This window comes from Haliaeetus leucocephalus, unplaced genomic scaffold (assembly GCF_000737465.1).
Source record: "Haliaeetus leucocephalus isolate CR32 unplaced genomic scaffold, Haliaeetus_leucocephalus-4.0 Scaffold169, whole genome shotgun sequence".
Lineage (NCBI taxonomy): Eukaryota > Metazoa > Chordata > Aves > Accipitriformes > Accipitridae > Haliaeetus > Haliaeetus leucocephalus.
Window position 1 is genome coordinate 1166326 of NW_010972605.1, and position 16121 is coordinate 1182446.

At 36.4% G+C, this 16121-nt stretch overlaps 1 protein-coding gene across 1 annotated transcript in view; it reads left to right on the forward strand.

The window, feature by feature from the left end:
* The window catches only part of ITGA1 (integrin, alpha 1), a 72640-nt gene extending 56877 nt beyond the window's left edge, over positions 1-15763 (forward strand). Inside the window, exons 16-30 of the mRNA XM_010563535.1 lie at positions 628-791; positions 983-1119; positions 2098-2208; positions 2768-2853; positions 3057-3192; positions 4167-4247; positions 6095-6171; positions 6867-6956; positions 7987-8089; positions 9348-9461; positions 11099-11203; positions 12341-12445; positions 13307-13399; positions 14847-14963; positions 15719-15763. Of these exons, the coding sequence (XP_010561837.1) occupies positions 628-791; positions 983-1119; positions 2098-2208; positions 2768-2853; positions 3057-3192; positions 4167-4247; positions 6095-6171; positions 6867-6956; positions 7987-8089; positions 9348-9461; positions 11099-11203; positions 12341-12445; positions 13307-13399; positions 14847-14963; positions 15719-15763 (1564 nt within the window). The remainder of the gene's footprint in view (positions 1-627; positions 792-982; positions 1120-2097; positions 2209-2767; positions 2854-3056; positions 3193-4166; positions 4248-6094; positions 6172-6866; positions 6957-7986; positions 8090-9347; positions 9462-11098; positions 11204-12340; positions 12446-13306; positions 13400-14846; positions 14964-15718) is intronic.
* Positions 15764-16121: the final 358 nt, after the last annotated feature.

The window sequence follows — 16121 nt, forward strand, 5'->3', positions numbered from 1 at the left end:
TAAAAGTTCCACATGTGAATGCAGTGAGATGCCCCTTCACTGCATTGTTTAGATCACAAATGTGAAGAAAGGTATTTTGCCAGCTGAATTTTCTGCTGGTTTAGTATGCTGGCATACTCTGTCTCAAGGCCAAAAGGGAGCTGAGCCAGCGTAAAGGAAGAGGCAGGAATGCTTTGCAGGGACAGGGGCAAAGGGGAATTAAAGTGAAGCAAATTGGTAGTGAATCTCAGCCTGTTTATCTACCCACAGCCTAAGAGATGGCACACTACTCTCCGGCTTATGTAATATGTTCATCTGTGGATACCCTTGAGGATGGGTCTGGGCCTTCAGTCTCTTAAAATTGAACTGGCTCTATAGAGTTGCTTAAATGCTTTTGAGAATATTTCCTTTCACCTGATATCTGTTCTCAAACAAGTACAGCACTATGGAGAAACCCTGTGGCCATTTTCTCTGTAATTTGTTGTTTACTGGTACTATATAGAGAGTGTATAGTTAATTACTTGTCTAGACAGTCACATATGAGTATTTTAATATTGAATGTTGCACTATTTGTATGTTCATTCTTAAGTTAAAAAAAGTTGCTGCTATTATTCTCAGGGCACTTTCTCTCCTTGTGTTTTTGTTAAGGTCTCGTGATGTGGCTGAAGTAAATGTTTCCATGCAATTTACACCCAAAAGCATCAATATCCAACAACAAAATTGTCAGATAAATAAAAGAAAAACAATATGCATAAATGCCACAATTTGTTTTAAGACCAGACTAAAGTCGAAGGAAGATACATTTGAATCCAGTAAGTAGATAAGCACTAAGCTATGGAATCTTTATGCACTAAAACTGCTATGCTCGCATTTGTTTATTTCTCAAAAAATGGAACGCAATTCTTCTAAAGTAACTATTCAAAGTGCATTTAAGATACTTCAGGAAAAACAGAATGTGTAGAGGCAATTTGGTTGATAATATTGATCTCAACTTCCTTTGCAGGTCTGCAGTATTGGATTACTCTCGACTCACAAAGACAAGTATCTCGAAGTTTGTTCACAGAAAGCCATGAGAGGAAGATGCAAAAAAATATAACTATCAAAGGGTCAGAATGTATTAAACATAACTTCTACATGTTGGCAAGTAAATCATTTAAAGTGTTTTTCTCATGCTGACATTATAATAACCCAGGTGTATTCCATTAATTGTAAATTAGGCAACAAAATCTGTATCCAGAATTAATCTTAAGTGTACCTAAAAATTCTTTACTACTTAGTATTTATGTATTTGTATATGTATACAGATACAAGCTATTTACTTATATGTACAGTCTATTTACCTTTGTCTCTTTGTGTCTGTCTTAAGAAAGAGCATAAAACACTTAGTGGAACCAACCAGCTATCATGGTTAGTAGTTTAGGTGCATTCAAATCTCAGAAGTAGCATGTGAGCTAGAAGTGTAGTTTGCATATTGGTGCCATTCATCCTGCTAATATGTAGTAAAAAACCTTACAGATTAGGTTTGGGATAGAGAATACTTATTCACTGCAAAACAGAAATCTAACTAGCAGCTGTGAGCATGAAGTTGCCCAGATTGTAACTAATGTGCAGAGTGACTGAAGATGCATATTATAAGCCACCCACATTTAAAATATTTAGTAACTTCACAGTTGTATCGTAATTCAAAACTAATGATAAATGATGCCCTGAATTTGCTTAAATTTACAATACATCTCCTAGCAGCAGGCCTCAGTTTGACCTCATAGAAGGTGATACTGCTGTTGTTCATCTTACTGATCCTTTAAGCACAACTAAAAGAGGAAAGTCTATGAGTGGACTGTTCTGAGACATTCTTAAATGAAACTGTGTTGGATATGCTCAGGCTATGTGATGTTTTTATGATGAGATACACAAAAACATTAGTAGCTATTGATAAGGATTGGCTTCCACATTAAATGCTTTATCATCAATTGCAAGCATTCAAATGCTTCTCTAGCAAGGATGGTGACAGAGTGACTGAAAAATATTTTACCTCAGCATTGTTTGGGTTTTTCTAAACTCCTTAGATATTAAAGTGAATGTCCCTAACAGCAATTTTTTTCTTTCTTTATGTTCTAGGATAAGCCTGACTTTCAAGACTCTGTAAAGGTTTTGCTGGAGTTCAATTTTTCTGATCCAGAGAGTGGACCTGTTCTTGATAGCAACCTGCCAAATTCAGTATCTGAATATGTAAGTCAGCAAGATTCTGTATTAATAACCAAAGTATTTAAGGTAAAAGTCATAGCCCACACAAGAGCTGAAAATATTGTCCACAAATTGGCTAAAGAGGGAGGGTTGTTGAGTGTGTTGAGAAGATGTTTCCTCTAAATGAGTCTTCAGGAGTGAAAAGCTTGATCCAATATGCTTGGGTGCCAGCCTGGGGTTTTAAAGCTTTCCAGAGTTAACTGAAGATAGAAGAGAGTACAAGCAATTTTATTGTCGTTTTTTACATAGATAGAGCAGGGGGATGTTAGTCATTTAGTCTGATGGTGCTTGGCATTATTCATACTTCTCCTATTGCCTCTTTTTCTAGTCTAGATGAATCACTCAGGAGGGAATGAGTAGAAAGCTTATGTTTCCTCTGTGCATTTTACAGGATATTGGCATGTTTAACTGATTAATATTAGGAAGACTTCTTTGATTGTCAAAGAGAAGACCTTATATAAAATTAGATAATGAATTAAAATGCAAGTATTTAATGTTAATAATAAATGGAATAAAATTGAGAATAAAAATACTATTGTTGCAGATTCCTTTCACAAAAGATTGTGGAGCCAAAAATAAATGCATTTCAGATCTTGTTCTGAATGTAAAAGCAAGCATAGCTGGAGACAGGTAACTACACTGGGTTTATTGTATCACTTGATATCTGTACAAAATTTCTATGTAAATTATAAATTCTGTAGTCTAATAAGATAATGCTGTGGCATAATTTCCAAATCAGAAACAATATAGTCTGGACACTGAAAGAAGTTCCTCTTTATGTTAAAAACAGATTCAAAAGTTAAGGTGTCCAACATTTTTACCTTATTTTACAGCTCTTCTCCATTCCTTGTAAAGTCACGCAATGATAAGTTCACCATCCAGCTCTCTGTGAAGAATAAAAAAGACAGTGCCTATAATACCAGGGTTTTGGTTCAATATTCTCCAAATATTATTTTTGCTGGCATTGAGGTAGGAATTTTTCACATTATCACATTTATCATAACCTACATTGCTAGAGAGATCTGAGGAAGCCTTTTTATTAAGCCTGAATTTCACTGCTCTGGCATCATCTCATTCGATTGGAAGAGATTCCCTGGGAGTGCTATCCTTGCTTTTCCCACTAAAAGACTGTATTTATTTTGACCTGAGTGGACTCTTGCCTAGCCTCCATTAACTACAGATGCAAGTTTCACAGTGACACTTAGACAGTAAGTGCCTGCATCTTAGATGAACATCAGCACCATGAATCATCTGTACATCTTGCCTCATCACTTGTCAGTACAGCTCCCGAGCCTGTAGAATTCTCCCTTTGCATGTGTATAGAAAAAGCACTGTCTTGGTGGGCAGCATAGATGGGTGCTTGCCTCATCCCTACCTCAGATAGCATTTCTAAAGTAGCTGTTTTTCTGCTTGCCTCGGCAGATGTGCTACGAATTCACCTCAGTTCAGGTGGGAAACATTAGGAGAAGTTTGTTTTCTATCAACAGTCCTGATGGTGCACATTAGGAGAAGTCAGAGATCCATAGCACTGTTGCTGACCCTGTGGCAGTAATTTATGGAGTATGAATGTCACTTTTATTGCCAAGTTAGGAACACATTTTCAAAGTCACATATAAAAACTGTGTACTTATACGTATGTTGATCTGCTAGACCCCACAACTAATTTGCATGATGTCCAGTTCATCTATAATTGCTGATGTTCCAAACACTTCCACTGGAAGGGAATAATGACTACTAATTGATGTAGATATCCATAGGTGGAAATTGTTTTGCAGAAGTTGTGGCTTCCTGTTTTTGTTCCACTTCAGTTAAGGCTTTGACTCTTACGATGTTTTCACAATGAAAAGCAGCAATGGTATATATGTTCAACAGGCCCTTGCTGCTTAGTCAAAATTTAAAAAGAGTTTGCACAAGGTCATGATTTCACTTTCTTTTTCCTTTAGGATATACAGAAAGATAGCTGTGAAACTAATCACAACATCACCTGTAAAGTGGGATATCCATTTCTAAAACCTGCAGAAGAGGTAAAAAGTGCCCTTGCATGCAAGTTCTCCTTGCTCCATGTTGTTCTAAGGCCAGGGCAGTCCCTATCACCTCTGAATTTATTTTCTCTTATGCTCACCCCAAAACCTGCCCATGCATGTTTCCCAAGCTATCCTTGACATGAACTGCACTGAGCCAGATAGGAAAACATCAGATCTTCAGCCAGCTGTGATATGTGAGGAGGTAGTAGATGCATATTGCCATCCTTGATGCTGTCAGAAGGCAAGTGGCACACCTGGCCAGAAGGGTCTGTCTCCAGGTGTATAAGATATTGGTTAGGATATACTGATAAGACATTAGATACTGTGGCTTTCCAGAGGTTGGAGCCTATGACTTTAGTTATTTTGTACAAAAAAATTTAGTCAGTTGGTTGAAAAGAGAGTAAGTTGGTATGTGGAAATGCTAACCTGGATCTGCCAAAGCTGGACATCAAGACTTCACCTCTGCTCTGTCAGGAGTGAGAGGCCTTTCCAGCAAGCAGCCCACTTAAAATCAAGCTCCACTTGAACAGCTCCAGTGATAAGTCTGTAGCTGCTGCTGGAATAGCAAGGGAGATTTAGCTGAACTAAGCCTTTAAAAGTATGCATCTAAGTCTCACTTAAATAGTTCTGATACTGAATTGGGAAATAGCAAATTGCATGCAAATAAGACCAACTGTCTTTCCGGGCAGTTTCTTCTCTGTTCCTCTGTCATATCAGGTCTGTGTTGCAGATGCATAACGGAGGGAGGATCAGGAGAGATGTCCTCTTACATAGCCTTCCACATACACGTTCCAGCTTGTGTCTTGGACTTGTAGGAATTAAGTCAGCTGTTACTTTCTTGCAGCCAAATAAGCATACTACCCATTGCTAGTGCCCACAATGCTCCATTCTCAGCTTCACTGGATTTTTAACCTTTTCCTTTCACGCTTTGGTTGTTAGTTTGTCTTTAGCTATAATCCCTAAATTTAGATATTTCATAGTCTCCTTTGCATTCAGAAATCAGTTAATCTCTGATTCACTGATAAGCATCCCTAATACATCCCTTTTTAAAGTCTCTTCCTGGCTCTTTTTTTTTTTTTTTTTTTAATGTGAAGAAATATCTAAAACAACTTTCTCTGGGTCACTTTGTAGTAAATATTTGTACACATTAAAGGAAAAATGAAAGTCTGAGCTGAAAATCCTGTACAGTAACAAAGAGTGAAACTTTTGCTTCATATAAAATTACCCTTAAGTGTCAGGATATGAAGAGTGGCATGTTTGGGACAGTCTTCCCAAATTCCATGTAGTGCCAAATTGTGATAATTTGTCCTAGTCACAATGAGTAGGGAATTTTTGTGAGACGTAGTAGTCATTTATTCACAATGTAAACAATTCTATTTGGTATTCTAGGTGTTTTACTACATATTAAGTGAGATTCCAGCTGCCCTCTATAGACAGCTCATCTCCATTGTAATTGCCAGGCTTTGAAACTTTGTTTCTAGCTCATTAGAGAAAAAAAAAAATATGGTTTTGATAAATTGCTTGCAAGTTCAGCTGGTTTCTATTAAGAATTATTTAGCTATGTATTTCTAATATACAATATAATAAGTTTTACTGAGGTTTCTCAGTTCTAAAAGTTTGAGGCTTCTGTTTAATAAGGGATAACTATTAGATTTCATTCTTGGTTGGGACAAATTCAAAAAAGTGGATTCATTCATAGAAAAGTGTTAAAATGTGAATACGTATTCCATAGATAAACATAGCAAAAATTTCCACATTTTTCACCAGATCTAACGGCATTACTGTGCTTTTATTTCTTTTTTTTTATTATTATTATTTTAAAATATGTAACATATTTCTCTAAACAGATTTCCTTCAAAATATCATTCCAATTCAATGCATCGTATCTCCTGGAAAATGCTACTGTTCATGTATATGCAACAAGGTTAGTTGCAATCATTATTTGTTTACCTTCTGATTTTTTTTTTTTGTTTTTAGAAAGCTCTACAGCTTTGTGTTTCGTAGTAAAACAAGGATGACTTTTCTGAACTCAGTAGTAGTTAAACAATCTGTAGAGCTGGCAGCCTTACAGATGTACTGGGTTCAGCAGTGGACTGAATGGACTAAATAAATAGCTGTTTGCCTCTAGAGCCTGAGAGTCACAAATGAGGCATTTGTTTTACCACTAGTTTTACCTTCAAAAAAGGTTTATTCTCTTACAAAATTACTGCATACTTTAGCATGAATCACAGTTTATGCCAAACACAAAGGTCAGGCCTTCAAAGAGCAAGAACATTGCAGAAGTTGTCTGTGATAAAGGGATGCACTTGCCCTCAGTGTTTGCTGTCCCTGCAAAATCCAGAGATGGTGTGAGAGTAGTGGCTCTTCCTTGGTCCATTTTTATTCAGTCAACTGCAGTCTGTAATTTTAACAAAGATGCATTTCTGACTTAACTTTTTAGTTACTGGAAATAGTCTTCTGAATTTATTTCTAGGAGACAGAAATTAACTGGAAATGAGTAGTGTGTTTCTATATCCAGAGCTGTAGGTATTTCAGTTTCTTAAGATCCCTTCTCACCTAGTAGTCATGTTGCATCTGCACCACAGTCTGATCTGAATGGCATATGTTGTTTTATTTTAGTGACAGTGAAGAACCACCTGAGACCCTGAGTGACAACAGAGGACACATTACAATTCCAGTAAAATATGAAGTAGGATTAATATTTGTAAGGTATTGATGCTTCTCTGTACTTTATTTGCTAGCACAATAAATAGGAGGAGTTCAAAGAGAATATAGTATCATTTTGTTGTTGAGCTGTGCTCAGTATCTACAGATGACAGCTTCTAAGCTCATGAACAGGCTTCATTGAAAAGAGCAGTTACATGAAATAATGGGGCAGTTACTTTCCGTATCTTGATGTAGCTCCTTTTTACCTATTTAAGTTTGATCTGCAGTTTGCAAGTACAACAGCAGCTTTTGTTGATTCTTGTACTTGGCTCTATTCATTCAAAGGTGTTTCAGGTACATAAAAAAGCAAATACTTCCAGCTTCCTGATGGCCATGAGTTTACATTACTGTGATATTGCATGGCGTGCTGTTTAATTTCCAGCTTCAAAAATTAGCCTTAATTTCAGATTCTCAGGGGTTTGTTTTTATCAGTTTGGACGTAAACTTTAATGCAGGTCTTGTAGTACACTTTATTTTCAGAAATAGCTAGAATTCGGTTAAATTCCATCCCTGAAAAACATTATAAATATTATCAGTAGACTACATTGCATGGTGTGCAGGTGTAAATAATTAAGTCAAATTCATTTTGGATGCATTTCATGGTTCAAATCCAGCCTTTGTTTGTCTCATAGGGAATAAGGTTGAATTTAGAACATGCTGGTTTTGTTCTCCTTTTACCTGGTTCTGTCTTTTATAGGACCCTGCCCGTTTTACATGGCAATACTCAGGATAAGGGACTGCACAGCTAGAATAAGAACAGCAAAATCAGGCCCTGATATATTATTTTGGGGAACAATATTTGCTCTTTTTGTAGTTTTATCTGAACAAAACATTTAAAATGTACATAATAAAAAGTCAGTATTACTCATAAAATGGATGAGTTGAACTTCAGTGGAAGTAGCAGTGCACTCAATTGCAAGACTAGTCCTGGAGGATTCATGAAATAATGAAAAGACCTATATTATTAAATGCTAGAGTTTTTATGAAGTTTGTGTGCTTATTGAGGTTTTTGTGTTTTTTTCTTAACCCACAGTGTTTTCAAAGAGCACCATGTTATAATTGCAGCAAATGATACCGTCCCTACTGCTATTAACACAACAGAACAGATTGGGGATGAAGTTACTCTACATTATAGGGTAAGAAACAATTAAAACTGTATGATACAGGTACTGGCTTCATCCTTTTTTTTTTTTTCTTTTTTTCATTTGGTTTGAATCACTTAATGTGATAGCCTGTTACTTAAATAACAGCTATGCTAAACCTTCTACATGGGTATTTTGTGGTTTGTGTTTAACACCTTTTTTTTTCTTGCTTGCTTTGGAATAAGGTGAGTCAGAGGATCTCAGAGTGGTCCATCCCTGTGGAGTAGTTCTGGTGGTGTTTAGATCCGCTGCCCTCAGCAGGGGAAAGAGAGAGCATGCCCTGGTGAATGAGAACTTGACCTACGTTCATTGAAGTGTGGAACAGATATTTCCAAAATCCCATCAGCTTTGAAAAAGGGAAATGCCATGCTCCAAGAAGGGGGTTTTTTTTCTGTTTTTTAGCCCACCTACGGTGCTTTACTCAGCTACTATTTTTAGTCTAAAAGTTCAAATCCAGTAATCTCGAAGCTTTTGTGGATGTTTAAGACATTATTCATCTCACTTCAAAACCTTTGCTTTCTGGATGTAAAAGCTGGTGAACTGCAGAGCATACCATTTATGGTCTTGTAAGCAAAACTTGTCTCTGCAAGCAGCTTATCACAAAAGAGCAGTCAGAAGAAAAAAAGTTAAACAGGTTCTTGACTATTTATTATGCTCATCAACTTCAGAGACAGGATCACCAATTCCCCTGCCAGCAATTTCACCTAGGCATTTTCTCCGTCCTCAGCCACAGCAGACCTCTTCAGAAGCAACAGCAGCTTACAGATATGAGCTTACAGATATGTCCTGTGATTTTCTCAGGGAAAACAGGGGAGAGGAGCAGCTGAGCAGGAGGGCTGTTGCAAAGCACACCTCAGAAGGAACCAGCAGGAGCCACTGATGGTACAGTGGCTCCTCTCCCATGTTGAAGTATTTTTGGGGCTTTATTAAAAATTTAAATGAAATGACCTTAGATAGAAGTCCCAGATGATAAGAGGATGCAGTAAACAAGATAACAACAAGGAATTTATGTCAAAATGGCCCCTTTCAGAGCATTGTATTACCAAAGACCACAGAAGAATGTGTCTGATAATTCACAACAGGCTGTTCTCATGGGAAAAGTAAGAGTTCATCACACCACTTTTTGCATAACTGTGGAAATCTAAGAAAACACAGAAGAAAAGAAAAGCACGGGAAAGGAAAAAACTCACAGTCAAATACCCACAAAATAAGGAAAGTACTAATCAAAACATTTTTCTTTTTTTTTTTACAGATTGAAAAAGGTGAACAATTTCCAATGCCAAACCTTACACTGCAGATCTTATATCCCAATGTAACAGCAGCCAAGAACACTCTTCTCTACCTTACTGCATTGTCACATTCCCAAGTAAGCTAGGAATTTGTATTTTTATGATTAATGTAAATTTGAAATTTTTGTTGTAAGGAATTTAAAAATGCAAACATTTGGGATTATGCCTAGCTTCAAGGTAGATATTACTTTTTTCGTCTAAAAGACAAGATGCTGATGTTTTAAGAGTATGTACAGATGTGCATAAGAATACAAAGAGATAAATTTTCTGAAAAGGAAACAAATCTAAAATGGTGTTGAACAATAACTGGACTATTACAAGGTTAATTTGATATATTGCCAAGTGATGAGAGGTCCAGACTGAGGTATGAGTGACAGGATTTTCTTTCTTAGTTTTGCCTACTGAGCCTCAGATTATCTCCATTGCCAGCAGTGTTTATTGTAAATGCTCTAGTCCTGCTGTATACACCTAGGGCTCAAGCTCCTGTTCAGTCCTCTTCTTTCTGGTACTGAAATTAGCCTTCCTGCACTCTAGCACTAGCAGTCCTCTGGCTTCTTCCTTCTCTGGGGCACTGAGACATCTTGAAGGGGATGGTAGGTCATGTCTTTCACATGCTCTTCACTGCAGCCCTCATTTGAGTTTCTCCATTTCACTCCTCCAGAGCAGCTGGAGGAGATCACAATTCTAGCAAATCCCATGGTTTCAGATCTGTAGATATTAAAATTAGAGCTATATCAACAACTGGATATCACTAAGTGGTGACCTAAACCTCTTTTTTTTTTAATCTTCTCCTCAGAGACACAGACACAGGTGCACCTCTCTCAAATATTTCACTTAGTTTTGAGGTGTAACACCACTGAAAAATAAACCAAATTATCTAAATGAAAGTTCAAAGTTCACTTTAAAACAAAAGAATCTAGAAAACCCCAAATATTTCATGTTTAGAATACACAGAAGTTGTGTCTTTTCTTAAATTCCTTCCCCTATTATTTTCATTCCTAGTCAGTCACCACATTTGACCCAAGTTTGCACATAAACTCAACAAATCTGTGCTTTTTCTGTGGGTATAATTCACCTACCACCAGCTACACCCTAGTGATAGCAGTGTGCCAAAGTGTACTCCAGTGGATTTGCAATTTTCTTCGTGCTAGCAATCTGAAAGTGAATGACCTGACTGAAAAAAGCAAATTCCCCTGCACCAAAGACACCAAAGGATTTCCCAGCTGCCTTTGAAGGAGCCATGGAGGTTTAGCAGTGCTCCAGCACCCGCTCCCCCTCCCTGGGCGCTGCAGTGGAGGGTCCTGAATCCTGCACTTAATCTGCCTGTCTGCTTGCTAAGGCAGAACTTCTGTGGATTCCCATGCAAAAGCTATTTATCTCTTTTAATAGCCAACTCTTGCTGGTTCATGTAGTGGTCATCTTGCCAGGAAGGTCTTGTTTGCTTCTACAGATGTTTAAGTAGCTGGATAGAGTTTAGGTCAAATTATCTCATAAAAAGCTCATTTGTTGTTTGAATAATGATACTTCTATACCTACATCATCTGAATTTCCTATCCTGCACTCTTGCAATATGCAGTTTTATTGCATTAGCAGTTAGTAAATATTATTAATGCTATTAAATATTAAATATTAATGTTGGCTTGTTTACAGAGCATTTTTTTTAATAGATTGCATATTCAGACAATAAGAATAGTATTTGTATTTCTGCTAACAGAATGCCATCTGCCAAACTAGTTACCCTGTAGATCCCTTAAAGATCAGCACTGGGAAACCATTTGTGTTGCCAAAAATAAAAGAACCTACAAAGGATACAATTATGGTAAGCCTACATATATATCCCAGATATTAACCCAGATCCTGGAGCTGAGTACTTCTGCAATAAATATATAAAATCTTCTCTCAAACTGTACCCTATGGAAACTCACTTTGTCATAATAGCCTGAAAAGCTATCTTTATGCGGACTAGCTATAGTTTTTATTTGGCTACAAAACTGTATGTGGAACTGAATTTGGGGTGGGTTGTTTTTTTTTTAATTTAGCCAGTGTGTAAATAACAGTAGCACATTTGACAGCTGAGTAAATCTTCACCTTCCATATTCTCATTGTAATTAATAAATAGTAATATTTTAAAAGCTCATCTCCCTTGCAACTTTTTTAGACATCCAGTTGAAAATACTTTCAAATGCTAGCACTCTGATCTTACAGATTTTCCATGCAGCTAGTAGAAATGTAATTGATGATCCCATTTGGAAAGGATTAGCCTCTCACATTTAGACGAAGAGGTGCGAAGTAACTTCGCTGACTTAGTTCTGTTGACACGTCAGGGGGAAAACCGTAATACTGCCTCCTCAGCGTAGAGGTACAAGTTGAGTTCCTTGTGCAAGTGAAACCATGCCATGAGAAGAGTATTTTGCCATGCTTATCATAGTCCTTCAGAGAGGGGATAAAGGTCTAGGCTAAGCAAATGTTTCCAAAGTGTTGAACATAATTCTGCTGCCCTCCCAGCTAGCAAGTGATAACTGGCAAGTAAAGGTGCTTAAGTTTTCACACACACATCCTGCCCTGCTTGAAAGATTCAGGTGTCCCACGATTTGAAAGGATCAAGAAACACTGCAGAGAAGCTGTAGCTGTGTTGGCAGAAAAACACTTGCTGTTAAACGCTGTGCCTCCTTTAGGAGCTCTGCTGATGGCTTTTGCTGCATACCTACAGTAACACAGCTTCCTCAAGGCTAAGCGAGCCTGCAAAAACCGAGCCTGTTCCACCACAGCATGAGTATCTCAACTTGTTTTATATACTGCAGTGTCATTTTTACATAAAAAGGCTCAGTAATTAATATCAGTTTAGCACTGGTGTCATAGCACATCTATGATCTCTATATATAGTTGTTTACATTTTTTTATTTTAGTAATGTGAAAAGTCTCTCCCTATTAATTCATGCTGGCGCTTTTTAAACAGGACTGTGATACATACAGCTGTGCATCTATTAATTGTGCCCTGGTCCCATCGGACATATATCAAGTGAATGTTTCATTAAGAGTATGGAAGCCTACCATCATAAAGGTAAGTAAATCCCATTTGTATTCAGAATACTCTTGGGTTTGAGAAACTCAAGCCAATGTTTCTAATGTCTATTAAAATTATACCTTTCATTTTCTTAAGTCTCCATAGTCCCCTAGTATTTGAAACTGTTTGTCTTCTATTTTAAGATTTCCTCAAAACTAAGTGACATGCATTTTATTGTCCTTAAATTAAGTACTTAGAACTTCGCAGGAATTTCAAAACATGGTAAGAAGACATCCCTTAGTTATTCTGTATTGATGGTCTTTTTTTTTAATAGCCACTTATGCATCCACAAATTCTAATTCAGCAGATGTAAGACGTGGTACATAGAATCATATAATTTTTAAATAAGTTTTAATCTGGAAAAATTTCTTATGTCCAGAAAGGATTTTTTGATCAAAAAGAGCAGAGGAGCAAATCCACCTCAGAGCACACCTCAGTATTGTCTGATGGTTACAACAATGACCAGGCTGTGGTCCATTTTGCTCAGCTGATGAATTTCTGATACTGAGTTCCTATTCTGTGTCTTTATTTTTCTCTGGAAAATAACAGGACAGGAGGGGAGATACAGCAGAACTTTAGAAAGCCTGAATCTGTCCCTGTGGCTGAAGTAGTATGCCAGGATTAATTAGTATTTCTTTGAAATCTCTGCTCTCTACTCTTTCAAGCTGTATTGCTCTCTTGTAAAGAGTGATGTGCGTGCTGAAGATGACACACATGAGCAGCTTCACTGACTTTCACATTTTTCAGCATCTCCCAAAACTTTAGCATTAAGTTTTGCTTTCACCCTTCTCATTTCTACAAAGCTTTCTACTTCAAAATACCTGATTATAAACCATAGCCATTCCTCTCTTCTTCCAGGCAAGTATTCACAGCTTAACCCTTGTTGTGAAAGCATTACTTAGGAGTGAGAACTCATCACTGATTTTGAGAAATGACCATCAAAAACTGGAGGTAAGGACATGATAATTCATGGATTTACTCTTCATAGGATTTATTATGCTACCGAATCATTTATTTTCATTCATTACTAATGAACTGTTACCTGTTGTAATGTATTATCCTACTCTAAATAAAAGTAAGTGATTTCATATTACAGTAGAAATGTCAGAATTAGTCAGACAATGATACCAAAATCCCATTACCCACCAATGTACCTGGGTGAGAAGAAGTACTGTCTGAAGTATTTCTGCCTGCACCAATATTAATGCTTCCTGCATCTATGTAAATTAGAAGCATAATTAAAATTCTTTTAAGGAATCAATAGTATTTTTTAAATTGTCCTGGGTATTTAGAAGTGATCTTACTTTGTTTGTTGTATTTTCTTTGGGTTTTTTTTTTTGTTATTTCTTTCCACTTCATTACCCATGATATATATTTGAAACAGGTTCTTTTATTTTTCAGAAGTTCCCTGTCATTTTCTTAGATAAGAAAGTATGTAACATTATAGTCGTGGTGTCAGTTATAACAAGAAATGTCTTTAATTTTGTTAGAGTTGTTATTTATCCTTTAATACTCTTTATTCCAAGACATTTATGATGGCTAATGCATTGCTTTTCTGTGATAACTTGTACATGCAGGGGCTTATTTACTACAGTGCACATTTTTAAGCAAAAGTCTTATTATGTGTTATTATTGTTAATACCCCCAAAATTTAGAACAAAGTAATATTCAGTGTGAATTATATCTTGTGCAGAATATTTTTGGAAATACAAACATCACAGGTCAACTATTAGCTAGTATTGTATCCAGGCATTTCTTCAAGTGATAGATTAAAATCCAATCCATGAGTGAAAACACAGCTGAGAGGCTTGCAGATAATGAGAGCTGCCTTTACAAACCAAGGAATTTCAGAATTAACTTTTTTTAAGACATAATTTCAAGTTTAATTTTTAGTGTTCAGCTCTTCAATGCTTTTTTTAACAATAAAGTTGTGTCCTTAATAAATTCTTAAGTTAAAATAATTTGAACTCTTACATGGTCCCATTTATTTAAATGTGAATATTCCTTATTTCGGTTTATTTTACACAATAACAAGAAGCTTGTTAATCACTGCCATCTTTCAGGGAGGCAGGCATTGAGTGATGAAGAATATACTGAAGAAACTCCCTAACACATACTTCAACTACTCATGGTTTTGGTCCTGCATCAATTACAACAATGACTACTAACTTATAGCAGGGCCGACCCTCATGAAATGAATGCACTTACAAGTACAAGATGTTACATAAATATAGGGTTTAATGTTGGAGATTATTTTCTCAATGCGCTCCTACAAATTCCTGTACTTAGAATGAAGTTGTACCCTGGAAAATCACTGCAGACTGATAAAAGTCATGCTGCTCTGGTGATATTTTAGAAGGACAAGTTATTTATTGCTTACATTTTGAACACTCTGCAGACCATGATTAAGATTTCCAAAGAACTCCCACCAGGGACAGTCCCCTTATGGGTTATCCTCCTGAGTATCTTCGCTGGACTATTGATTCTTGCACTGCTTATATTTGCTTTGTGGAAGGTAAGATGCACATTCTTGTCTGCATGAAAATAAACAAATATGCTTAAATTCTGTGCCTTGTCCTTCTCGTAACTAGAACCTCACAGACACTAATATTATCTAATAAGTAGAGTGAAATTTTGTAGAAATGACAAAATAACTAATAACACTACATTTTTCTGATGTGTAATATGTAATGCTAACCAATTGAAACCTGTATTTCCAGTATGTTATGAAAAAAAAAAATTTTAGTATGATTAAGGGTTTATTAAGCTTTTTTTTTTATTAGCTTTGGCTGTGGCCTTTGATAATCAGGTTTTCTCTTTGTGCTAGGTGCTAGGCCTGTGGTGTAAGTATTGCCACAAGTGGGCACTCTTCTCTAAGCTAAATATTTAGTTCATACTTGCTTTAGTAGGTTACAGTTTATAAATTTCAACATGCAGAATCTCTTGAAAAATTTGACAAGTATAAAATAAAGTATTATTTATTCAATTCAGTACTAAGTATTATTAAGTGGTTTAGCCTTTGACATTATGTGAGCATAACAATGATTCAGCAATCACTCACTATGTGTACTCCTGTTGTCTGCTTTCATGACATGTCTCTTTAGTTTTTCCATTCCAGGAAAAACAATGTTGTACTTCAGTGATAAAATATTAAATGACGTTTTACTGTACTGAAAGTATTAAAATAGTAGTAAGAACCAGCACATGAATGCTACCAATATGGGTTGTATGCTTTGAGAAGTTCTTAGTCACTTTTTTTCTTTTCTGCAGGCTGGATTTTTCAAGAGACCACTAAAGAAGAAAATGGAGAAATGAAGGGGGGACGGGGGGGGAAGCAGAAATTTTTGCTCAGGTCTGCCTCAAAAATGTTACTGTAAAATTATAAACTTAGATGCAGCGGTCACAATGTTTTCTAAACTCTGGTGCATTAAAAAAACAAGCAGCAGAACGACAACAAGCAAATCAAGCACACATGCAAAGGAAGAATAAAAAGTCTTATGGCATTTTGTGATACTCAAGGACATACTTTCAAGTGTTACTCACTTTTGGAGTAACTGAGTTCAAAGAATCTAATGGTTTTTAATATGGAAAATGCGTAATCATATTTTTATACACCTATGTAAGTGGAATCGTTTTTCATTCCAAATTATGCAACAAGTCAGCTTGTATGTAG